At 46.8% G+C, this 26,125-nt stretch overlaps 2 protein-coding genes across 3 annotated transcripts in view; one reads left to right on the top strand and one right to left on the bottom strand.

The window, feature by feature from the left end:
- The first annotated feature begins 756 nt into the window (after positions 1-756).
- On the top strand, positions 757-7,089 carry SLC22A7 (solute carrier family 22 member 7). Of its 2 annotated transcripts, none has more exons than XM_059938636.1 (10): positions 757-1,152; positions 1,795-1,898; positions 2,033-2,187; positions 2,311-2,479; positions 3,305-3,428; positions 3,769-3,878; positions 4,372-4,586; positions 4,786-4,894; positions 5,622-5,828; positions 6,236-7,089. In XM_059938636.1, exons 1-10 carry the CDS (start codon positions 757-759, stop codon positions 6,288-6,290), a joined length of 1,644 nt encoding a protein of 547 aa, XP_059794619.1. In that variant the 3' UTR covers positions 6,291-7,089. The 2 variants fall into 2 exon arrangements, with proteins under 2 accessions (XP_059794619.1, XP_059794618.1); XM_059938635.1 differs by having other exon boundaries at positions 757-1,158.
- The window catches only part of CRIP3 (cysteine rich protein 3), a 21,678-nt gene continuing 2,600 nt past the window's right edge, over positions 7,048-26,125 (bottom strand). Inside the window, 12 exon segments of the mRNA XM_059938637.1 lie at positions 7,048-7,426; positions 7,603-7,660; positions 7,759-7,853; positions 7,976-8,047; positions 8,838-8,969; positions 9,066-9,123; positions 9,538-9,632; positions 9,893-9,970; positions 9,973-10,100; positions 16,415-16,532; positions 23,377-23,481; positions 23,720-23,863. Of these exon segments, the coding sequence (XP_059794620.1) occupies positions 7,365-7,426; positions 7,603-7,660; positions 7,759-7,853; positions 7,976-8,047; positions 8,838-8,969; positions 9,066-9,123; positions 9,538-9,632; positions 9,893-9,970; positions 9,973-10,100; positions 16,415-16,476 (840 nt within the window). The 5' untranslated portion in view covers positions 16,477-16,532; positions 23,377-23,481; positions 23,720-23,863 and the 3' untranslated portion in view covers positions 7,048-7,364.

The following is a 26,125-nucleotide window of genomic DNA, read 5'->3' as shown; positions in this document are numbered from 1 at the left end:
CGGGGTGATCTAGGAAGCTCCTGAAATAGGGGCAGAGGGCAGGCAGAAGGAACTGTGTATATGGGAAGAGCCCCTGAGTGAAGAAGTGGGAGGGTGATAGGTCTCGGACCCCCAGATCAGCCAGGCTGTCCAGTGTGGTTCCAGATGTGTCTCAGGCCAGGGCATAAGCTCCGGGTAGGGGTACAGGGAGGCCTTGTGGCTCAGCAGGAAGAACCCTTCACCTGGTTAGGGCCTGGCTGTCAGTCTTGCATCCTGAGCTGCTGGTCAGGCTGTGGCTGCAAATAGACAAAACTGAACTAAGGCTTCACAGGACAAAGGGCATCCAGGGAGAGCTGGCACTATGCTCCAGGGGACCTCCCCTTTTAGGGACCCTTGGAAGCTCTGCTGACCAAGGGGCTAGGGCCTCACCTCCTACATACCCAGCTACCCCATCATGGCAGCCCAAGGTTGCCCCACTTGGTCCTTGAGCACCAATATGTAAGTCCCAGAGCCACAGAGTCAGTGATCTCTGAATGGATGGCAGCCCCTCCCCCCAGGCACTGGGCCAGACAGGCAGGGATCCCTGGAGACCTAGGTGGCCTGGGAGGGCCCAATCCTGGGCCAGCCCCTGAGGGCTGGATTCTGGCTGCAGGCTCTCTGCTCATCAGTCAGTCTACTCCCGCCTCCAGAGTCCAAGGGTCCAAGTGGTGGGCAGTTTGAGCTGGGCTGGGCACTACAGAGGGAGTCCGTGCTGGAGAAGGTTGGTGGGTGGGCAGCATGGGATTCGAGGAGCTGCTACACAAGGTGGGAGGCTTTGGGCCCTTCCAGCTGCGGAACGTGGCACTGCTGGCCCTGCCCCGTGTGCTGCTGCCCATGCACTTCCTCCTGCCCATCTTCCTGGCTGCTGTGCCAGCCCATCGCTGTGCCCTGCCTGGAGTCCCTGCCAACTTCAGTCACCAGGATGAGTGGGTGGAGGCCCACCTGCCCCGGGAGCCTGATGGCAGGCTCAGCTCCTGCCTCCTCTTCACCCATCTCCAGGCGCTCCCCAACACCACGCTGTGGGGAGGGGGGCAGAGCCCTGGGGAGCAGCTGGAGGGTGAGCCCTCCACAGTGCCCTGCCCTCAGGGCTGGGAGTACGACCACTCGGAATTCTCCTCCACCATTGCAACCGAGGTACCCGTGCTGGGAGGTTGGGGGACATGTGAGTGGATGGGCCTGCCATTGCCTTGGGTGATTACCATGTGGGCATTAGACACATTATTTTACCATTTAGAGTCTCAGTTTACCAATCTGTAGATGGGATCTAGAAATTCAAAGCACTGAGCTTCGTTCCTGGCTTGTAGTAAAGCCCCTATGTGAGAGCTGCTATTATTAATTGCGAGGTGATTAGGGCAGGTGAGGGCTAAGATGGCTCTAGGGAGCTGGGGCAGAGATTTGAGAAGGGTGTTTCTGTAGTAAGAGGCGGAGAAACAATAGAGGATTCCTCTCTCTTCCTTTTTTCCGGGCCCCAGGTCTAGAATTTGCATAATCCATATAGAGGAGTGCAGGTGGGGGCAGAGTCTCTCTGGGAAGGAGCAGAACTCCTGTTGTCACGGTCAAGGCCTTCTATGGGAAGACACTGAGGCTGCAGAATTGGGGAGGGGCAAAGTTTTCCACCCCCCAAGCTGGGGTGAATAGTTGGGGGCTATCTGACATGGAGGTACCAGGATGGCACAGTTGACCTCAGAAGAACCTGGGGTCTAGGAGAAGAGGGATTGGTACCAGCTGGAGAGGGCCCTGTGCCCATAGGAGGCCCCTCCCTGCCTGTCCCTGCAGTGGGACCTGGTGTGTGAGCAGAAAGGCCTGAACAGAGCCACTTCCACCTTCTTCTTCGCCGGTGTGCTGGTGGGGGCCGTGGCCTTCGGATACCTGTCTGACAGGTGGGGTGAGGTAGGGGGGCCAATAAGGGTGTGGGGTGGGGAACCCTTTCCACTAGCTGGGGTATGGGCCTAGTATACCTTTGTCTTGGGACTTCCCTTCTACAGGGCGCTGACCCTGCATGACCCCTGTGCAGGTTTGGGCGGCGCCGTCTGCTGCTCGTGGCCTATGTGAGTTCCCTGGTGCTGGGCCTGGCATCTGCAGCCTCAGTCAGCTACACCATGTTTGCCATCACTCGCACCCTCACTGGCACGGCTCTGGCTGGCTTCACCATCATCGTGATGCCACTGGGTGAGGCAGGCAAAGGACGGGTAGGGCCTAGAAGACTGCAGGGAGGCAGTTGTCAAGGGTGAGACTGAGCCCATCTGGCCCTTGCTAACTGTCTTCCTGTCTTCAACCGCGCCCTGGGTCCAGAGCTGGAGTGGCTGGACGTGGGACACCGTACTGTGGCAGGTGTCCTGAGCAGCACCTTCTGGACAGGGGGTGTGATGCTGTTGGCACTGGTCGGCTACCTGATACGGGACTGGCGATGGCTTCTGCTGGCTGTCACCCTGCCTTGTGCCCCAGGCATCCTCAGCATCTGGTGAGACCTGGGGGTAGCTGGGGAGTGGGAGATACAGGAGGCCAGAGACAGAATTAATCAGAGGCTGAGATTCGAAGACAGACTGAGAGATGAAGAGAAACTGTCAGTGACCAACAGAGAGAAAGAGAGACAGAGATCAATACAAAGAAGATGGCACCAGGCATGTGAAGCAGAGAAACAGGGAACAAAATATAGAGAGATAGAGATGGAATGACAGGCAGAACCACTGAGAGACAGTGAGAGACCAGGACAGAAAGGTAGACTCAGAGGCACAGATAGAGATGAACACATGAGTGACAGAAGAGACAGAGCCAAGCACAGACAGGCTGGCGCCCTGGAGGGGTGGGGGTGGTGGCAAAGCCAGCACAGGGGTAGGGAGTCCAAGCAGGAGGGTGGGGGGGCTGGGTGAGATGGGCATTTCATTGCCTACCCAAAATGAACTGGTTTTGGATGATCCCTGTGGGTATGTCTGTATGTCTGTCTCTCTTTCATCCTATGCCCTCCTGTCACCTGTGGGTGAAGTGGGTAGCTGGTCCTGGGGGCTGAGGTTTTGGGAGCAAGACCAATTCAGTTGAGTAGAGAAGGGACTCCCAGGCTGTGGAGGACCTAGGCCTGGGCAAGGAAGAGTGGGAAGAGGTGGCTTTGAAATTGGGCCTTAAGGGATGAATAATAGTTCATCAGGTGAGGAGGGCTTGGGAAGAGAACACATTCCAGGCTGAGGGGACTGTGTGGGGAAGAGCCTGGAAGCTGACAGCCTGTGGTGTGCCCAGGAGGGAGATGTGGCTTAGGGCGCTCTGACTGAAGGGCCTCCTCCTGCCCCCCCAGGTGGGTGCCTGAGTCTGCACGCTGGCTTCTGACCCAGGGCCGTGTGGAAGAGGCCCACAGGTACCTGCTCCGCTGTGCCAGGCTCAATGGGCGGCCTCTGGGTGAGGACGGCCTGAGCCAGGAGGTGAGAGTGAATGTATGTGTGAGTGCATGCAAGTACACATGTGTGTGTGTGTGTGTGTGTGTGTGTGCGCCCTGTGTCAAGGGTCCCCTTCCTGGGGTCCACTCTGTGTGCAAGAAAAGCTCCTGACTCCCAGTGGAGTGTTCCAAACTCTTCAGGATGTCCTACTGGCCCTAGTGGGCCACACCCTTGACTCAGGGCCCACCCTACTCAGCTCCCACGTGCATCCCCTCCCCCACTACTGCAGAAGAGAAGGATGGAGACCCAGGGAGAAAAAGGTGCCTTGCTTGCTCAGGCCACATAGCCAACTCCGATGTCACAAACTCTTCTCCTTCCTCACCAGGCTCTGAGCAAAGTGGCTGCTGCGGAGCGAGTGGTCCGAAGACCCTCATACCTAGACCTGTTCCGGACACCAAGGCTGCGACACATCTCATTGTGCTGCATGGTGGTGTGGTGAGGAGGGGGCTGACCTGGGCCTGGTGGGGTGGGGGAGGGGCACACTCCACTGGTGCTGAGTGTGAGAGGACAAGGGACAAGTGAAACTGTAACTGCGGATGGCAGGAGGATCCGCCTCTAGGGAGGAAGGGGCTCTAGGAGGTCAGGATGGAGCAGGCATCAGAGACACGTGGGGTTAAATTCAGGCTCTGCCACCTCCTTACTGTGAGCCCTTTGATAGGTCAATTAACACTCTGAGCCTCAGTGCCTCTTCTGTACAACCGGACGCTATTAGTTCCTATCTCACAGGGTTGCTGTGAAGATTAGGTAAAGGTGCTTGGGCTACTGGCATGTGCTGCACACTCAGAAGGGATTATGGGGACACGGAAGACCGTGGGCAGCGGGCTCCGAAGGTGGGGGAGACGGCCCCTCTAAAAGGCCAAGGCTCCTGAGAAGAGAGGACAAGGGGGCGCGAAGGAGGACCCCTGAGTGGTATCGCAACCCCCCTCAGGTTTGGAGTGAACTTTTCCTATTATGGCGTGAGCCTGGATGTGTCGGGACTGGGGCTGAACGTGTACCAGACGCAGCTGCTCTTCGGGGCCGTGGAGCTGCCCTCCAAGCTGCTGGTCTACCTGTCGGTGCGCCACGCTGGACGCCGCCTCACGCTGGCAGGAACGCTGCTCGGCGCCGCCCTCGCCTTGGGCTTCAGGCTGCTGGTGTCCTCCGGTGAGCCCCGCCCCAAGCCCCCGCCCATTCCCGTAGGCCCCGCCTCCTGGCCGAGAACCGCCCCGCCCCCGCCCTTTCCCGGAAGCCCCGACTCAAGGCCAGTTAAGTCCGGCCCTCTCCGGAGGCTCCACCTCCTATCCTGGGAGAACCTCGGTTCTCCTGCAAGGCCTGCTCACTGCCTGAACCCCTTTTCCTCCAGAGGTGAAGTCCTGGAGCACCGCCCTGGCGGTGATGGGGAAAGGTTTTTCTGAAGCTGCCTTCACCACTGCCTACCTGTTCACGTCGGAGTTGTACCCTACCGTGCTCAGGTGAGGGGTCCCAGGCAAGCCACCTGGAGGGAGGGCTTATGTTAGTCACAACTCTTACCAACACGCCTACATACACACACTGCACCCCAGTCCCTGTCGCCCATTCCTTACAGAGCTAATCAGAGCTGTCTGTGTTTGCCTAAGTCTGGGAGGAGGTGGGGCATTTAATCTTCTTTACTAAGTGACCTTGAGCAAGGTCAGACAACTTCTCTGGGCCTCCTTTAAAAGAAAACAGTCGCAAAAGGCCCCATCTGTCCATCCCATCCTACTCAACACAGCCCAAGCAGAACTGCCCTTGGGGGTTGTCTCTGGACATAAGGCCCTGGCCCTTTCAGGTAGCTATTGACAGGTGGGGAGGAGATGGGTAGGCAGCTGGGCATGTTTAGAAAGCCTTGTGTCTCCTCTAACATGGCAGGGTCTGTTCCAGCTGCTGACCCCTTCCTTTCACGCTACCCTTTCCCCATCCTCTTTCTGATGACTTTTTTTTCCTTCAGCAATACCTGATCAGTACTATCAGAATGGGGGCCCATCCTCTGGTGGGTGCTGGCTTGGGGGCCCCTGGCCTGGAGGTGGGTGGGAAGACCACCTGAAAGAAGACTCAGCTTTCTTAGCTGTCTGGGAAGAAGGGGGCACCAGGCCCTGCCAGCCCAGAAAGGGAGCCCCGTGAGGCATGACCACAAGTAGGTGTGAGCACCAACCCCCTCCTCCATCCTCTCTCTCTGAGCAGACAGACAGGGATGGGGCTGACTGCACTGGTGGGCCGACTGGGGGGCTCTTTGGCCCCACTGGCAGCCTTGCTGGACGGAGTATGGCTGTCACTGCCCAAGCTCGCTTATGGGGGGATCGCCCTGCTGGCTGCCTGCACTGCCCTCCTGCTACCAGAGACAAAGCAGGCACAACTACCAGAGACCATCCAAGACGTGGAGAGGAAGAGGTGTGTGCACAGGACTGTGTCTGTGTGAGCACATGCATGTGGGTATGGGTGCTCAGGTACCTGACACCTTAGGTAAGATTCAGAGAGGAAGACATGTCTGCACATGTGTGTCTGGTGCATGTATGCGAGTGTGCGTGGGTGTGTGACCTGAGGTATGTAAATGCGTGTATAGAAGTGTACATGAGTCCGTACCTGTGTGTGTGTCCAGGAAGAAAAGGATGTGTACACACACTCAGGTATGCCTACATGTCAGGGATGGGTCAAGCATGTGTGGGAGTCACTTGTGGGAGTACATGTGTTTGTATATCAAGAGCTGGGGGGAGCCCTAGGCCAGCCCTATGGGGCAGGCTGGGGCAGTAGGTTGGGAGGATGAACCCCATCATTTCTCATGACTCCTTCCTCCTCAGTGCCCCATCCAACCCTCAGGAGGAAGAGATGCCCATGAAGCAGGTCCAGGACTGAATGGAATCAGGGGCAGGCCCTCCATGGAAGTTCTGCAGCAGGGGCTGGGAGAACAGAAGGGCAGGCCCTCTGACCAGGGCTGGGGGCAGTGAGCCCCCTGCCCAGGCCTGGAGTTGCCCCCTCTCTGTGCTCATCCAGCCTTGACTATTTGGCCTCCAGCAACAGAGCAACTTCCCAGAATGCAGTGGGCTGCTGAGAATTCTGGCACCCCTCTCATGGCTGGGGGGATTCTGTAAATAAAGGTGCCCCTTGGGTTAGGGCAACAGTGAGGAGATGTGGGATGAGCCCTGGATGGGAAGCCACTGAGTCTGGCCCTGGGTTCTGGTCCCAGCTTTGTCACTGATTTCTGGGTGACCTTGGGCATGTGGCTTTCCCTCTCTGGGTCTGTCTGTTCATCTCTCAAATGGATAATGAAGCCCCTTAGCAGACCTCGCCACAGGATCTATCTGCTCTCATGCTCAAATGAGATACTGAATAAGGTGCTTCCTCTAGAGATGGTGCTAAAGAAAGAACTGTCCTATGACGACTTCTGGTACCAGCAGGGCTGGTGGGCATGCTGTCCACTGTGTGGTGCTGGGAGCTGCCCAGTGCCAGAGCCAGGGGACCAGGAGAACAGAGCTCTTTGTTCCCATGGCTGGCTTTGCTACCTCCCAGTCACTTTGCAGGGTAATGCATCCCCACACCCCTACACTCCCCACCCTCCAACCCACTGTCTAGGCCTCATGCCCAAAGAAGAGTTGAAGGCATGGGAGCCAACATTTTATTGGAGAAGCCAAAATAAACAGAAGTTTTATGAGTACCTTGAAGTTACAGAATTTGCTGGGTCAAGGGATTGGGAAGACCAAGACACTAACCTTCAAATGGGGTGGCCTATGTTCCCTGACCAGATAGGAATGGGAAAGGGAGGAGTTGGCAGAGAAAGTCTAGACTCTGGTCTACCATGGAGCCTAGGCCCAGGCCGCCAGAATCCCACCTTCTCCTACCCTCATGGGACTAGAGAATTCTGTAGCTTCCATTGGACCATGGAGAGGATGATGGGAGGCCTGAGTTAGGGTGACCTCTGCTATGAGCATCTCATTTGGATTTTATCTCCACGGGGTCATAGATGTAGCAGCCCACATCACCAATGTTCACACCTGAGGGAGAGAGTCCCATCACCAAGGGCCTTGGGGCTGGGGAGGGTGCTGGGCTGAAGGCTGGAGGGAATTGGGAGGGGTCTGGGGTGTGTTTGACCACAGGGGAAGTTGTCCACACATCCCCACAGACCCACATGCCATACTTTAGGCCCATTGTCTGGGGTGGGGCTGCCCACCTTTGGGGCCAAACAGGTAGCCATAGCAGGGGATGTGGCAGTAGGGGACGCCGTCATGCTGGGACACAGAGAGAAAGAGAGACGTCTCAACTTGGCTCTTTTCCCATCTCCAGCCTCCCTCCTCCCAGCATAATCACCCACCCCTGCCCTGCTCACCTCAGCGTGACTCCCAGCAGTCAGGGTCTTCCGGCACCGCTGGCACCTCAGACAGGGTCGGTGCCAATTTCTGCCCAAAGACATCACCTTCTCAGCTGGTGGGGGAGAGATGGTAGTTCAAGGGGCAGGGCAGGGAGACCCACTTGCCTTGTACCACCTCCCTACCCTTTGATGCGCATCCTGCACCCCCCTCTCCTAGCTTTCTGTTGTCACTTACCGAAATAGACGGGTTCCTTACAGCCTGGGCACAGCGAGGTCTCCCCAGTGAACGTCTTCATGTGGGGAGGGCCTTTAAGGGGAAGAGGCCCCCGCTAGGGCTGAGGTGGAGGCCAGGCCTAAACAGGGCCCATCAGCCCTGCCCTGCATATGGCACTGTCCTCTTCCAAAAGCCATGCATCCCAGAGCCTCCCACCCACATGGACATGAGCCTGCCTTCCTCAGGCAGAGAGCTGAGTCCCCTCTGACTCCACTTCCTGCCCCATCCCTACCTGCAGGAGGGACCACCTGCTTCCTTCTCATCCTCCCAGGGGCTCAGGTGCCCACCAGCCCAACCCTGTCAGCAACTCAATCCTCAGGAAACCTGAGCTGATATAGGAGCTGGCCAGGGCAGGGGTGTCAGGTGTTGGGGAGCACAATGTCACTGCCCACTCCAGGGGATGGAGGAAGGAACAGGGAGAGAGGAGTAGTGGAAGAATGTAAGGGGCTGGCCCATCTCAATGACCCCTTACTCTAGGTCATTCCTTCCATGGCCCTGGCCTGGGAGGGGCCTGAGTTCCAGGCCAGCTTTGCCTCTGATTAGCTGTGTGACTGCACAAGGTCATTTGCCCTCTACAGACCTCAGTTTTCTCACCCGTAAAATGGGGGTGATAATGCCACCTGCCCGATTTACCTCTTACTCAGCAGCTGACATAAGGAAACATCAAAAAAGGGGCCACGGAGAAGAGAAGCCTTTGCCATGAACAAAGGTGTAGGAATGTGAAGCAAAGGACTAGGTGGGATACTGCCACCTGGTCCCCATCCCCTGTTCCATCCTGGGGAAGGGTCAGGAGGAGGAGTAGCTGGGGCTCAATCTCACTTACTTTTCTTGCCCTGGGGGAGGCCAGTCCTGGGCCTGGGGGGGCTGAACCTGCTGGGGCTAAGGGGAGTAGCACTGGCAGGGGTGGGGGTGGGGGATTTGTAGAGGTAGGAGCCCACACCACCAATGTTCACCCCTGCAGAGAGAAGAGGGGAGGTCAGGCTTGAGCCTCCAGCTCCCAGCCACACGGAGGGTTCTGCTGTCCCCTGGCCCCTTCCAGGCTGGTACTTACCCCTGGGTCCAAAGAGAGCCCCATAGCATGGCTTGTGGCAATACGGCCTTCCGTTGTGCTAGGCACAAGCAGAGGGAAGAGGACTGCTTAGGGCCCAAGGGGGCTCTCCTGTGCCCCACAGGCTTTTCCCCAGGACAGGCTGCCAGGTGTGTCTGTCTACTGGCCTGGGCTGCTGGGGCTGGGAGCAGTGAGGGGTGGGCTGGCATGCCAGAACTGCCATTGTGGTCAGGGAGACAGGGAAAGAGCAGGTCAGGAAGCAGTGCTGCTTCCCTCCCCCACCTGACGAAAGGCGTGGGATCCACCAGCACAATTCAGGCTCCCCACATGCTGGCTGGTGTGGTGCCTACTGGGTAGGTGATCTTGGGAGTTGGCTGCTGAGGTTGCCTTTGGTGGGCCGATGGGGCTGAAACCAGGGGCTGGTGTCTCGGCGACAGTGACAGACACAAGGCTGTGCACCCTAGCCCGGCCTCACCTCTGCATGCCCTCCTGGGGACAGGACGCTGTGGCAGCGCTCACATTTCAGACAGAATGGGTGCCAGTTCTTGCCCAGGGAGCTCACCTTCTCTGCTGTGGGGGACAAGGTGCAACTGGGCAGAGCCAGGCCAAGCACAAGGCGCCCTCCTTTCCCCCCTGTTCCCCCCACACCGTGATTCCTAGAGACGATGGGGAGTGTCTCCAGGAGGCCAGTTCCATCCCGCCCAAGTGCTGTGCGCCCCACAGGTGGAAAAGGGGGCTGGGACCACACCGTCGCCAGCTCCTTGCGTCCTCATGGAGCCCAAAGGCTCTCACTCGCCCCGTCTTCTCCCCTTCCTCCGCCCAGGCCTCACCAAAGAAAACGGGTTGCTGGCAACGCGGGCAGGTCCAGCTCATGGCTCCGCTCTGAGCAGCCGGCGCCGCACACTGTAGTCAAGTCCGCCGGGGTTCAGTTCCCGCCCCCTTCGCTGGCCCCTCCCATGGCTCAGCCTTGAGCCTCTTTGGGCTGAATCCGCTGCTGCTCGGTTCCCACTGGCCGCCGGAAATTTAGAACCACTCCACCTGGGGAACGCAGGCAACTTTGCTGTTACTTCCAAACACTGAAGTCTCGGACCGGTGGACAGGAGAGAAGATCCTGAAGCTAGACTGGGAGGGGAGGGAGTAATGAAGACGCCTGGAAGGGTGGCTGGCACTAGTTCCTGGCTTGGTACAGAGAGGAAAACTGTTCAGAGTGTAGATGCCATGAAAACACTATTATTTCCCCAAAGCAAGGAGTTAGGCATTCTTTGAAATGGTTTCATTCCGCCTTCCCCGTGGCAGATGGTTAAGAGCAACGGAATCTGGAGCCCATCTCGGTTACTTACTCATTCTTTGGCTTCAGGCAAATTACTTAACCTCCCTCTGCCTCCGTTTTCTTATCTTTACAATGAGTAAAGTAATAAGTTTCTCCCTCATAGGACTGTGGTGAGAATTAGATAAGTTAATACTTGCAAAGTGCCCAAACAGCACGTGGCACCTAAATGCTATAAAAGCGGTAACTATCATTATGATGGATCCCATAGTGAACCCAAGGCTCAATCTGGAAGCCCCAAAACGGGGTCTGCATACTATGGTTTGCTCATAAAATTATAATGCTTATTAAATTTAAAAGTATAATTCAGACACCAATTACATATTCCTAATTTGGTTTAAAATGTTTTAATATTTGTTAAAAGTAGCTAGCTCAGCAATGCTTCAAAGGACACTTCAAGAAACATAAACCCACAGAATGAAAGAAAGTATTTGCAAACATGTATCTGATAAGGGTCTAGTAATCAGAATATATAAAGGATTTTTACAACTCAGCAATAAAAAGACAACCCAATTAAAAAATGGGAAAAGAATTTGAATAGAGATTTTTCCAAAGAAGATATACAAAGGTCAACAAACACATGAAAAGATGCTCAGCATCATTCGTCATTAGGGAAATGAAAATCAGTAACACAATGAGGTAATATTATACACCTACTAGAATGGCTATAATAAAAAAAGATGAGTCTTAGTGAGGATGTGGCAAAATTGGATCCCTCATACAATGCTGATGGGAATGTAAAATGTGTAGCCCTTCGAAAAATAGTCTGGCAATTCCTCAAAAAGTTAAAACTTAGAGTTACCATATGACCAAGCAGTTGCACTCCTGGGTGCAACTGCCCACACATGCACAAAAAGCATATGTCCACACAAAAACTTGAACATGAACGTTCATAGTATTGCTATTCACAACAGCCAAAAGATGGAAAAACCCAAAGCCCATCAACTGATGAATGGATAAACAAAATGCGGTCTATCTATGATAACATATTATTTGGCCATAAAAAGGAATGAAGTACTGATGCATGCTACAACATGAATGGACCATAAAAACATTACATTAAGTGAAAGAAGCCGGACACATAACACCACATATTGTATGATTCCATTTATATGAAATGTCCAAAAAAGGGAAATCCATAATGACAGAAAGTAGATTAGTGGTTGCTACGGGTTTAGGGGAGGGACAATTGGGAGTATCTACTAATGAGGACCAAGTCTCCTTACAGGAGAAATAAAAATGATCTGGCATTAGTGGTGATATTTGCACAACCTTGTGAATATACTAAAAATCATAGATTTGTACACTTTAAAAGGGTGAAATTTATGGTATGTGGATAATGTCTTAATAATTATGCCTGAAGGGAACTACTTTTTTTTAAAAAAGGTAGCTCAGTGGACTTTCCTGGTGGTCCAGTGGTTAAGACTCCGCACTTCCAATGCAGGGGCCATCAGTTTGATCCCTGGTCAGGGAAGTTCCTCATGCTGTGAGGTGTGGCCCCCCCGCGCCCCAAAATAAGAAAACAACAACAAAAAAAGGTAGCTCAGCAAATGAGGGGCAGAAGAGAGGCCTGATTACTTTGTGCCAGGGCCCCAGCAGAGGAGACAATCCCTCGATGAAGTATCATGGTGAAATGAAGAGCTTTCCGGGAATAAGTTCCTGTGTTTTGTCAAGTCAGTTCAGAAATGGCTGAATGGGGCGTGTGTACTAAACCCATCATTGGGTTGCAGCGCTGTGCCCTGCTAGGTGAAAGGAGTCCTATTTGTGTCTTAGGAGTTGGAGACCCTCTCTGGACTTCAATCCCCTCAGACGGGCAATAGGGATGGGACTGGTGTCTCTGAACTTCTGCTTAACACTCCTGTTTCCTCACTTGTCTCCATGAGTACTTTTCGCTTCTAACAACACTTGCTTTATCCTCCTTGATGACTTCTGAATGTGGAAGGCTTGCACATTGTGAAATGAACTTTTCTACACTTTCTCATTATTTGTTTCTTGTTTTGGGGAACATTTCAAGATCCTTAGTTTTTAACTGTTTCTGGAAGGGATTCTTCTTTAACAAACTTGAAAAGTACTAGTTCTAGTCTCCACTGATATTTTACTCTCGTGTTTCTGCCTCTCATGTGTTTCTTCTTCAGGCAGGCAGCTCAAGTTTCACTGCCTTTTGCTCTCTAAGGCTCACATGAAGAAGGTCCACATTAGGAGGTTGGGAGGACTTCATTGTTGTATTTATTCTTGGACATGCTGCCTCCTTTAGGAAGGCAAACTTCATCTGTCCAAGGATCTAGCCTCAGAATTTCCAGGCCACATCAAATAATCCTTTTCTAAGGTTCCCCACCTCTTTCTGCATTCGAGCGCCTTGTGCCCATGCCTCAGCCTCCTAGTTGGGTCATCTTTACCCTGGCATCCAGCACAGGGCCCCATATAAAGAAACAAGCACTGAAGTGCTTTACTCCTCTCCATCTTCTGTGGCCTTCCGATATTGCATGGCCACAACAAACACAGTATGCCTCATCTTTTCTATTTCAGTGCTTATGAAAGACTAGTTGAGGCCCCTCCTTTTCAAATATTTGCCATCCATTTACAGGTACAACAAATCACAGTATTCCACTCTTCTTCCTTGCCTGGCTTCCATTATTCTGACTCTAACCCAAGAGTCTTTGTAAAGAATGTTAACAGGGAGAATTAACATCTCTTGTAGGAATGCGTTTGCAGTCACTAACAGTGGCTGTTTTGAATACTTTGTGTGACTAAAACCTCTAAAATGATGTTTTAACAAATACCACAAATGGATAAGTCCAGTTGAGTTGTAAGTATTGCCTACTCAGTTGAGAGGGTGTAGTTTATATTATCTCTTATAAGAGGCAGACCCCTCTTTCATAAAGATAACTATTCCCTTGGTGCCCTGCCCCACTTTTTTCCTGCACAGACCTGTCACAGTATCTGTAATGTTGTGTTACACTTATTTACTTTTCTAACTTTCTTCAGTTGACAGGATTGATTGAGACTTACTTATCTGTGTATCTACAGTATCAAGTATAGTGGGGGTGCTCAGTAAATGATAGTTACTACTACTACTACTATTATTAAAATCTTCCACTAACACTCTTCATGTTTTTATTGTCAGGTACATGTTTTAGATTGTTGTATTTTCTTGATGAATTGACCCTTTTATTGTTGTTGTTAGGCTGAAGAAACAAGCTTTTCAACTCTAGGTGAGTGGTAGTGGGAGATAATGACCTTAAACACCTGGAGGACTGTCACATGGAAGAGGCATTAGGGGTACTACCGAGACCCCTGGATAGAAGTCATAGGGAAGCAGATTTGGATTCAGTCCATAAAAAGAACCTTCTAATAAAGCCAAATATGCAGTGACTGCTTCAGAAAGTAGTGAGCTTCCTGTCTCTGGATGTTATAAGTAATGCTGGAGAACAAACCAACTAACTGTCATTGTTGCAGAAGGAATGCAAGCATCATATGCAGACAGATCTTTAAGGTTTCTTCACAATTTGACGATGTGTTATTTTGTGATTCCACTCCCCAAGAGAGTTTGAAATCTGTGTTAGCAAGAGAGCATTGCTAAAATAGTGACAGCTACCACCTATGGAATGCCAGTCGTAGGCGTTATACTTATTATTTCTGATCCTACAAAACCTGATGAGGGATTTAAACATTACATTACCAACTGTACAGAAATGGAAAGTGGCTTGGAGAGGTTAAGAAATGGTTCAACACCATACAGACCCTCATGCATTGTGACTCTTGAACTCATACTTTTTCTACTTGATGCTCCTAAGCATGGTTTCTGCTAAGCTACCCATGTGTTTCAGTCTGAAAGGATACTACTCTTGTCTGTACAGCATCTCTGTACCTAATTGATAAGAAGGCCTATCCAGGTAATAATGGGTTGAGATACAAGAGGCAGGGAAATGTCATTAAAACTTTTCCATGGCTTCTCGGTACTCTCAAGATAAAGTTTTTAACTTGGCTCTAGGACCCTCCACCTTTCCAGTCTTCTAAGCCATTTCGCCTGTTGCCTCAACCTCTGTAATTACAGTAAATGAGCTTCTTAAATCTGCCAAGTTCTTTCCTGCCTCGGGGCTTTTGCAAATGCTATCTTTTTTCTGGGAACTTGCTTCTCCAATATCTTCACCTCACTAATTCTGCTCCCCCCCCATCACCTATTCAATACCAGGCTATCGGCCCCAGGCACTCCCTCCTATAGCATCTTGTGCTGGGGGTAAAGGGGGTACAATCTATGACAGCTGTGTTTTCCCTGCCTGAGTGCTGAACCAAATGAGGGAAAAAGTCAAATGGAGACCCCATGATAAAAGCTGAGTTTGTAGCTTAGTGGGAGGGTAAAATAGGTCTGCCAACTTCCCACCCACCTCCCCCGCCACATTCTAGGCTTTGTCTACCTCATTACTCTGTGAGCCCTATGAGGGCAGGGACCAGGACTGTTCTGCCAACCACTGCATATGCTTCCAATGCCTTGCTCAATCTCTAGCACATGATGCTCAATAAAAATTTGTTGGTGAATGAATGTTAAATGTTGCACACAAGTCTCCCTCAAGTGTGAGTAGATGAGGACCAGTGGGAGAGATGTGCGATTACGAGTGGACTGGTAGGGGTTGAGAGTTTGGTTGTAACAAAAGCCCTGGAGCAAGGGGAGCTCATTTGTCTAGGAGTAGACTCAGGAGTTTGTTTCTTAATATACATGAGGATCAGCATGTATGATGTAAAATGGAATACGATTTAAACTGATCCTGATTATAAATACTAGGAGACTAATACAGTAAAAAGAACTGAAAGTTTGCTTTGGCAGCAAATCAGTCCCACTAATTACAGTCATTCACAAGAACTTACTAATTAAGCCTAATTAGCATGTAGCACAATTATGCCTATCATTAAATATATGGCAAAAGAGAGAATGAGGGAAAAGTGTTGTGTAAACTGTAAAGCACCTTACAAATATGGCTGCTATCATGTGTCAGGTTGGCACTGCAGTGAGTTTTGATTATAACTATAAATTCCACTCATTTTATACCTTTGTAGACTTGTTCAAGTACATGGCCATATGCTTGTCACTTTTAGGCGTTACCAAAATTTGTATCTACGGATGACTCTTTTAAAAGGTTTCACTCAGTTCTGTATGTTAATGAAAAATCAGTCTTACCTCTTTATCGTTGTGTTTCTCAACCTTTATTACCCATAACCCTTGTGCTTTCTCACTCCATGTTTTGAATATCCCCTACAACTAGAAAGTTTTACTTTCTATAGTTTATGAACAAAAAAAACAAAAAATAAAAATAGAAACATACACAGAAAACAAAAACAGACTGAAATGCTTTCTTAAAATACACTAATCCTCCCACCTGTAGATAATTGCTGCTGTATAATCACACATTATTTATGGCTCTTGCAAGAGTCTGTCCGATTTTTCCCTTGCTTCCCAGCATCAACTTGCCATCATATGAACCTGTTGAGAGCACTCTGTATTAGCTACTTGTGGTTAGCTGCTTAGGGCTATTGAGTGAGCTACATTTTGTGATTCAGTGGCATCAGCTGGACTAATTCAGAATCAAGACTGCTGGAAAGGACTTCTTGACCCTTCACCATGTCTGCCTTCAACCTATGCTTGTGAAGAAATCAACAACAGCTTTAAATGATGATTTTCCATGCAAAGATGGATTTGGCCTCTCAAGTATCACTTGGGAATGTGTATTTCATCTGAAAGTATATTTTAGAAAATGACCTCCAAATAATTTGCAGCATGAAAAATGTATCCATATTCTGGAAACTGAGAGAAGAATAAGAGTGAAACTTGGTGGGCAGCTTAGTTATAAATCTGATAGATGGTGACAGTGCTCCTTGGTGGAAACTACCAGCAACTTCCTCATCTTCTTACTAAGGTCTGAGGGGTATTTTTTTTTTACAATATACAAGAATAGTCCTTCCATGTCACGAGACTATGTAATAAGACTAAAACAGTTTAATCTTATGAATTCAGACAAATGCAAATGCTTACCTTTTTATAGAGGAGTCTTTCAGTTCCTCTATGAAGCTCAAGGTCACAGAATCAGGAGCCATGTTCTAGCCTCTTCCCAACTCCAAAATGATTGGGCTTTTTCTCTTCTTCTCCTGAGCTTTTGGAACAGGTAGAACTGTAAGATCTTTATTTCTAATCTCTTACTACCCCATACCCTCACCACCAAAAAAAGGGCAGCAATTACTAGTATCTTAGTGGGGATAAGAACCTGAGCACCATCTTTTGATAAAAAGCCACAGGGCTTCCCTGGTGGCGCAGTGGTTGAGAGTCTGCGCGACACGGGTTCGAGCCCTGGTCTGGGAAGATCCCACAGGCCGCGTAGCAGCTGGGCCCGCGAGCCACAACTACTGAGCCTGCACGTCTGGAGCCTGTGCTCCGCAACGAGAGGCTGCGATAGTGAGAGGCCCGTGCACCGCGATGAAGAGTGGCCCCGCTTGCCACAACTAGAGAAAGCCCTCGCACAGAAACGAAGACCCAACACAGCCAAAAATAAATAAATAAATTTTAAAAATAAAATAAATAAAATAACAAATGTTCAAGTACAACTGGTGTCTAAAAAAAAAAAAAAAAGCCACAAAGAGGGAAGGCTACAAACAAAGAAGGCACTGAATCTTCGCAGCTCTATAGGGGACATTTTATTTTCTACTTTGGAGAACTTCCTTTGGAGAACTTTCTACTTTGGAGAACATTTCCTTTGGAGAACTTCTTCTTCCCCCACTGCACATTAATTCAACTTAGTCTAGATTCCTCATTAGGGTAGACCCTGTCTTCCCAGGGTGAGCTTATGACCAGGGCCTGGTCTGGACACTTCATCCACCTGGCCACAGTAATTGTTCAGAGATAGAAATGTGGCCCAAGTCACACTAATCAACATCCTCCCTGAGATTTTTTTGGTGCTATAAGGAAAGATACACCTCATTTTCTAGACAGAGGCCTATAAGAACCATGGCAGCTAGAGACTGCAGGGGCTAACTTGCACCTGAGTGGAGAGAAAATAAGAAGTTAAGCAGAGCTGAGGAAATGGGGAACAAAGAGTCCTGATGACATCTCTGACCTCCTGGATCTAATTCTGACTCGGTTTCCCAATTACCAAACCACAAATTACCACCTATTCATTTTTTTTCTTAAGCTTGTTTGAGTTTAGTTTCTGTTACAACCTAAAGAGTCCTAATTAATACAATATGTACCTTTATACAGAGAGAAGTGCTTCTTCTTGTGTTTAAGAATTACATCGTGTTGTGTAAAGTTCTGAAACTGTAGTTTTTTTTTTTTTAAAGCAAGTTTTTTTTTTTTAATTTTTATTTATTTATTTATTTATGGTTGTGTTGGGTCTTCGTTTCTGTGCGAGGGCTTTCTCTGGTTGCGGCAAGCGGGGACCACTCTTCATCGCGGTGCGCGGGCCTCTCACTATCGCGGTCTCTCTTGTTGCGGAGCACAGGCTCCAGACGCGCAGGCTCAGTAATTGTGGCTCGCGGGCCCAGCTGCTCCGCGGCATGTGAGATCTTCCCGGCCCAGGGCTCGAACCCGTGTCCCCTGCATTGGCAGGCAGATTCTCAACCACTGCACCACCAGGGAAGCCCTGTAGATAGTTTTATACACACATTTTCTTAATGCATGATTTTCAGGATAACCTTGTAAGAAAAAGACTAGAAAATAATATGTAAGAAATGGATCTTAGACAAGTAATCCAATCAAAAATGGGCAAAGGATTTGGACAGTTCTCCAAAGAAGATATACAAATGGCCAATAAGCACATGAAGAGATGCTTGACATCATTAGTCATTAAAGAAATGCAAATCAAAACCATAAGGAGATACCACTTCATACCCACTAGGATGGCTATAATTAAAAAAGAAAAACAGAAAATAACAAGTGTTGGAAAGATGTGGAAAAAATGAAACCCTCACATTTCTGGTAGGAATATAAAGTGGTACAGCTGCTGTGGAAAACAGTTTGTTTGACAGTTCCTCAAAAAGTAACATATTGTAATGTCACAGAAATGGCACAGCAGAGATCTCCAAGAATCAGTTCCTCCACTGAAGCTATCATTAAGCTGGCAAAAACTGACAGAATCAACTTTTTCAGAACTCTGGAATCTAATAAAAAACTTACAATGGAGTCCAACCAGTGGTGTGCTTAATGAAAAAAGCAGCTGCAAAATTTCAGTAACAAAGCATTGTAGCATTTTTGCTTACCCATCTAACATCCCCCATTCTGCAGCTTGGAGGTGGCCATTGGGACAGCAGCCCATATTCCTGGTGTGGCTTGCGGGTGCCAGGGAAAGATAATATGCACCTTGTTCTCAAAAGATTGTAGCTGTGAATCTTGCCCTGTCTAGTGGTTCCCCAAGGAATCTGTGCTGAGGCTGACCTTGTTTTGCCCCCCTCAAGCTGGAGCAGCTTTCAAAGCATCCATTGAAAGCATTTAAAGACATATACTACCAGTGGCTGCATAGATAAAGAAACAGCGAATGGAACAAGCAGCAGACGGATCTAAAAGTCTGGAAAGGAGGAGTCTGAGGAGGAAGATACATGGGGAAATAAGAACTCTGAAGGGCTACCATGTGTATGGGGAAATCCAGCATGTAAAGTATATGCCCAGAGACAGATGAGAGTTCAGAAAAGACCTGAGAGGACCCTAGGCTTGCACCTTTGGCTGAACTTTGGGTTCCATGCAGCCAGGAGGTGAAGGCTAAGGCAGAGTTTTAGGCAGACTGGCTTAGCATTGAAGTGGTGCCCCAGGTCAGTGTCTGCAAAGACCAAGAGAAGTGGGTTTTTTGTCTGTTTGTTTTTGTTCATTTTTTCACTCCAGGCATTTAAGGAAATCTCTGTCAGGTCACTGACTGCTGAGATACTGGAACAGAGATTTAAGGACCAAACACAAGCATACAGTCTTAGCAAAAATAGTTTGGAAAAGTCAGTAAACAAATGATGACTACAGACTTCAATAATCAACAACAGCAAAACTTGGGAGGGGGATCTGACTCCCAGATTGACACATCATAATATTCAAAATGTCCAGTTTCAACCAAAAACTCACAAGGTATAAAAAGAATAAAGTATGGTTCATTCACAGGAAAAAAGTTTATAGAAACCATCACCAAGGAAGCCCAGACACTGGACTTATTAGACAAATATTTTAAATCAAATATTGACATAATTGAAGGGGAAATAGACAGTTCTACGATAACAGTTGGAGATTCCAGTACTCCAATAATGAATAGAACATCTAGACAGAAGTTCACTAAGGAAATACACGACTTGAACAATTCTAAATTAACTAGATCTAACAGACATACAGAATACTTTACCCCAAAACAGCAGAATACACAATCTTCTTAAGCTCACATAAAACATTCTCCAGGATAGATCATATGTTAGGCCACAAAGCAAGTCTCAATACATTTAAAAAGATTAAAATCATACAAAGGATCGTCTCCAACCACAATGGAATAAAGCTAAAAATCAATAACAGGAGGAAAACTGGAAAATTCACAAAATGTGGAAATTAAACAACACACTCTTAAAGAACCAATGGGTCAAAGAAAGATTCAAAAGAGAAATTATAAAATACTTTGAGATGCGTGAAAATAAAAACACAACATATCAAAATGTATGGGGTGCAGTGAAAACAGTGCTCAGAGGGAAACTATAGCTGTAAACATTTTTAAAAAGAAGATCTCAAATCATCAACCTAACTTTTACACCTTGAGGAACTAGAAAAAAAAGCAGCCAACAAAAGCAAGTGAAAAGACAACCTACAGAATGGGAGAAAATATTTGAAAATATCTGGTAAAGATCTAGTATCCAGAATATATAAAGAATTCTTACAATTCTACAACAAAAAGGCAAACAACCCAATTAAAAAATGGAAAAGGTCTGTGTCTTTATTCCCGACTTGCCACTAGGTTCTTCATGGCCTTTTTTTTTTTTTCTTTTTCCTTAGATTCCGTATATATGTGTTAGCATACTGTATTTGTTTTCCTCTTTCTGACTTACTTCACTCTGTACAGACCTACTAGAGAATGGACTTGAGGATATGGGGAGGGGGTGGGGTGAGATGTGACAGGGTGAGAGAGTGTCATGGACATATATACACTACCAAATGTAAAATAGATAGCTAGTGGGAAGCAGCCGCATAGCACAGGGAGATCAGCTCGGTGCTTTGTGACCACCTAGAGGGGTGGGATGGGGAGGGTGGGAGGGAGGGAGATGCAGAGGGAAGAGATATGGGAACATATTGTATATGTATAACTGATTCACTTTGTTATAAAGCAGAAGCTAACACACCATTGTAAGGCAATTATACTTCAATAAGGACGTTTAAAAAAAAAAAATGGAAAAGGACTTCACTAGACATTTTTCCAAAAAAGATATAAAATGGCCAAAAAGCATATGAAGAGATGCTCAATATCATTAGTCATCAGAAAAATGTAAATCAAAACCACAATGAAATATTGGGATGGTTATAATATATGAAAAAGGAAATTAAGTGTTATGAATATGGAGAAACTGGAACCATCATACATTTTACTGGAAGGGATGTAAAATGATTCTGGTGCTGTGGAAAACAGTTTGGTGGTTCCTCAAAATGTTAAACATAGAATAACCATATGACCCAGAAATTCCACTTCTAGGTATATACTGAAAAGAACTGAAAACAAGTACTCAAACAAATACTTATGCATGAATGTTCATAGCATACTATGCACAATAGCCAAAAGGTGGAAACAACCCAAATGTCTATCAATGAATTAATGGATAAATAAATTGTGGTATACACAGACAATGGAACATTATTTAGCCATAAAAAGTAATGGAATACCTATACTTGCTATAGCATGGATGAACCTCAGAAACGTTCTTCTAAGTGAAAGAAGACAGATAGAAAAGGTCACTGATTGTATGCCTCCATTTATATGAAATATCCAGAATATGTAAATCCATAGAGACAGAAGGAAGATTGGTGATTGCCAGGGCCTGTGGGGAGGTAGGAATGGGAACTAACTGCATAAGGGACACAGGGTTTTATTTTGTGGTGGTGAAAATGTTTTTGAACTAGACAAAGGTTCCAGTGGCACAACACTGTGAATGTACTAAATGCCACTGAATTGTTCACTTTAAAGTGGCTAACTTTATGTTATGTGAATTTCAGTTCCATAAAACAAAAACAAAAAGCACCTGAGATAGCAGTTATATTTCAGGAAAGTAGTGACTGCAAGAGAACAGGAGAGGGGCTTCAGGGGTGTTGGTCACATTCCATTTTTTGATTTGGGTGTTGGTTACCCGAAGTGTTACACAAACTGTTCACTTTGTGAAAAGTATTGAGCTTAACACTTGGGTGTGCTTTTGTTTTGTTATATGTACCTTATACTTTAATACAAAATTATATTTTTAAAAAAGTTAGAGTTGTCATGACCCAGTACATACCCAAGAGAATTGAAAAGTATGTCCACACAAATACTTGTACACAAATGTTCACAGCAGCATAATAGCAAAAAAGTGGAAATAATCCAAATGTTTACCAACCAATGGATAAACAAAATGTGTTTATATCTATACAGTGGAATATTATTCAACTATAAACAATGAAGTACTGATACACGGTACAACATGGATGAATCTTAAAAATGTTAAGTGAAGGAAGCCAAACACAAAAGACCACATATTATATGACTCCAGAATTGTCCAGAATAGGTAAATTCATAGAGACAGAAAGCAGACTGATGATTGCTGGTGGCTTTGGGGTAATTGGGAATGTCTGCTAATTGGTATGTGTTTTTTAAGTGGGGTGATGGAAATATTCTGGAATTAGATAACAGTGATTGTTGTACAATCTTCAACACAATCTTCTTGTACACACTTTAAAATGATGAATCTTATGTGAAATTTAATGTTATATGAATTATGTTTCAATAAAAAAGTAGATTTTAAATATTTAATCATTCGTAATGTATGTGAACTCTAGCATATCAACTTTTAAAAGTCCAAAGGGAAAAATATTATTCTAAAAAATGTTTCCTTTCCCTCTGCCCATGCCCTAGATCAGCACATCTCAAAGGTGGACTCCAGACATTACTGAAGAAGGGAGGTGTAGCAGCAAACCAGGGGCTGGTAGGTAGGTGAGTCACATTTAGGAATAAAAGCTGTGACCAACACCCTTGATTGTCCCTGAGCAGAGGAATGTGGTAGCTGATGAGAAACAGATCTTGGACTGGAGCAAGGGAGAGAAAGTAGTGGTGACAAAGTGTTGGCAGCCCTGGCACCAGGCTGCTTTCCATTGCTTCATCCACAGGGTCATGCCTGAGGAATGAGTAGTCATTAACTGATATAAGCTCAGCAAAAAGAGGCCCTGAGATACTTTTTACCCCTTACTTCTTCCTTCTTATTCTATTGATGGCTTTGGTTGTATATTATGCAGTTCTTTATATTTATAGTGTTATGAGTAGTCCCAAAAGTTACCCAAACCACAGATTTATCTGGGCAGTAAAGCAGACCTCCAGGACTCTAGAAGTGCCAGCATTTACAAATCAGAAATAAAACTAGGTTAACAGTTTTAAGGGTAAATTTGGAGTTGGGGCAGCTCAGATTTAAATAAATCTCAGAGTTTAAAGGACTTAAATGTCAGGTTCTCATCCTCACTGTGTTCCTGAGCCCAGTTCCAAAGCACAAAAGGGCATAAAAGAAGCACCTACTGGCTTTTTAGATGAACAGAGAGTAAGGTGTTTCCTTGGTATTTTGAAATGCTTGCCTGTTTCTGTGTACCAAAAGTTCTACTGTGTGTAGAAGAGGTAGTAAGACTGAATGGAAACTTCAAGACAGCTGTCTTGAAGTCTGAAATCCCAGGATTTTTCAAACACATCTTTTGTGATTGTCCCCCCTTCCTTGAGACTCCTTTGTCTATTTATATCCCACTCCTCTAAGGACATACCCAATTTTTACCTTGATTCTTGTATGGACCAGGAAGGAAGGCTAAAGCCGAGATAGGAGATGTTCTACTTGCTGGGAGCACTGGGCCCAGGGGATGAGAAGATCTGAATTCCACAGCTTTAACGTAAGTATCGTGGCACAAAATGAGAGATGGAAGTTAGGAGATAATTTGAGATGAGTAGTGGAAAGTTTAAAATATACACCTATGCCTATCCTCATCTTGTTCCTCCTCTACCGGTACAAAGATATAGACATACATAAATAACATATTTGCTCACCCAACTCACCATTTCCGGGCAGCTAAAATAACAGGGCCTTCTCCATAACCCATTCCTGCCCCAGCAACCATACCCACCTTCTGGAGTCAGACCCTAGAGGTGACTGCCCATTGGCCCCAAGGACGCTCATCGTTTCTGTAGCTTCTATCCCTGCCTCCCTGGGGCAAAAATGTCTTCTGCAGTCCTTCCTTCTAGAAATATGAAGACTTCTGCAATTGCTCCTGAAAAGAAAGGAAGATAGGTGGGTTAGAGTCGGTAAATGTCATCATAATCATCCTTATGTAGGTATACCGGCTATGGGAGGGCTGGATTGAACTTTAGGAGGGGCAAAGTATCGGAGAGAAGATGAAAGAAAACAGTACCAGAATATGGCTGATTTAATTTTTTTGCTATCTTCCTCTACCGTAATGTAACTCTGTCTCTATTTTTTTGGCCACGCTGTGTGGCATGCAGGATCCTAGTTCCCCAACCAGGGATAGAACCCCTACCCCCTGAAGTGGAAGCGCGGAGTCCTAACCACTGGACCGCCAGGGAAGTCCCTCTGTCTCTTTTTTTACTCGGCTCTTTCACTTCTCTTAAACATGCTCATTTCCCTTGTTTTCTACAAAACACTTTTCTTGCCTGATGCTCCATGAGTGGAAGGAATAAAAGCCTGTAAAGCTTTCAATCAATACATCTAGATACGAGTTATCTTCTGTCCTTCTGCATGCAACAAAGACTTTGTGGTATCTTTTGTGTACCTGCATTAAAGTAAGCTTTGTGAAGACAGGTATCTTGATTTATATAATGTCCAAGTGCTTGTACAGCATGAATGGAAATGCATAACCAGCTCCACGGAGGTAGGAGCTAGAGAAAGGGAAGAGGAGGAGAGGAAGATGAGTGGTATTCTTGAATGTATGTAACCCAGCCTTGGTGGGAGTAGAGGAATTTAGGAAATCTTGAGGGAAAAGCAGCAAGACCTATTTGTAATAATGGAAAACTGATGTGAGGAATGGAGACAGAGATGCACTGAGTGGGAAGAGACACAACTTTAAAAAAAAACACTATTTTTTAATACATAAAAGTATACAGAAGAGAAAAAAAACCTGGTCTGTAATTCCACAGCACCAGATAACCCCTACTGACATAAAAATTTCCTATATGTGTGTGTACATATTTTATGTGTATAAAATATTTGTATTTTATATAAAATGCATTTTCATAGTCTGAATATTCAAACAAAAAAGATAAAAAATAAAGAGTGAAAGCATCATTCCTGCCTCTTCCAAAGGCAACTTTTTTTGGTTAATTTTTTGGTTTCCTTCCAGAAATAAAACTGATGGCTTGATTTACAGTTTTGATGACATGATGAGGATGCTGGGCCATGAATAGTTGAATTACTCCTTCAGCTACATCAGAGGGATTTGGGGTTTAATTTACTTCAACATGCCTGTGAAATCTGGCTGGAAGGAGAAAGGGAGCCATCTGAAAATCAGAGTCCCCAAAGCCTTTTATTTCTAACTCTAAAGTCAGTGTACCCTTACCCTTCCTATCCTGTTTTTCTTCTAGGAGCTTCAGGGGCAATGTGTCCCCCTCCTGGCCTGGCACCACTATTCCAGAATGCTGTTGAAATGAAGGGGCCACGGGCAGCCTTGATATGCACTCACTGCTATAGACAGTGCCTTGTATACAAAGATCTAGGACAGAAGCAAGAGGACAGTTGTCTTCTGCAGTATTAAGCACCCAGCAAACACAATCATCAATTTACAGCTTTTACTCACTTATAAATTGCTAAGTATTCACAGTTAATTTAAAAAATAGCTACTATTACCACACTGATTCTTTTAATGAATTTTTATTGAGCACTCTTAATGTGCCAGGCAACTGTGCACTGTGAATACAATGATGAAAAAACAGTAAGCAAAGACAGACTTCCTGCTTTCGAGAGTTTATAATCTAGTTGGGGGGGATGGGTGGGAAGGAGGCACATATTAATCAAAGAAACACATAAATGTAAAAGTACAACCACATTAAGTTCTACAATGAAAATGCACATGGTCCTTTGAAAGTGTATAAGGGTTTTTTGGTTAAAAATTACAGACATTATTGTAAAATTAAACTCTAAAAGAAGAAATGTGCTCACAATCCCAAACTATTTTCATTTGCCCATGTTCTCACAGAATTGTCAATGAATGAAGACCTTGCTTAGGTTCTCATCCTGGGCTTGGTAGGTAAGCTTTGTGAAAGTGAGAACCAGGGTTTTGGAATATGTATTTTCTAAAACCCCCCCCCTCACTTAGTTCCATAATTTATAGGCTGTCTCCTCCATGATCCCACCTCCAGCTTTTTTTTTTTTTTATAACACACTTAATGTCCCTACTGGATTCCTGTATCCCATACATCCAAACCCCCCATTCCCACTTCCCCATTCTTTTTCAGTCCCTTAACCTGGCAGTCTGATAAATGGACATATGCTCTGGCATGCTTTACTACCAGAACATTAG

Source organism: Balaenoptera ricei, chromosome 11, assembly GCF_028023285.1.
Source record: "Balaenoptera ricei isolate mBalRic1 chromosome 11, mBalRic1.hap2, whole genome shotgun sequence".
Lineage (NCBI taxonomy): Eukaryota > Metazoa > Chordata > Mammalia > Artiodactyla > Balaenopteridae > Balaenoptera > Balaenoptera ricei.
Note: the sequence above shows the minus strand (reverse complement) of the source record. Positions and strands in the feature narration are given on the sequence as shown.

What these genes read in the sequence shown, in the direction of transcription:
- SLC22A7 (XM_059938635.1), top strand. Translation starts at nt 757, where the DNA reads ATGGGATTCGAGGAGCTGCTACACAAGGTGGGAGGCTTTGGGCCCTTC. An exon ending in CATCATCGTGATGCCACTGG is followed by an intron (nt 2,188 to 2,310) that starts GTGAGGCAGGCA and finishes CCCTGGGTCCAG; the next exon opens with AGCTGGAGTGGCTGGACGTG. An exon ending in CAAGACGTGGAGAGGAAGAG is followed by an intron (nt 5,829 to 6,235) that starts GTGTGTGCACAG and finishes CTTCCTCCTCAG; the next exon opens with TGCCCCATCCAACCCTCAGG.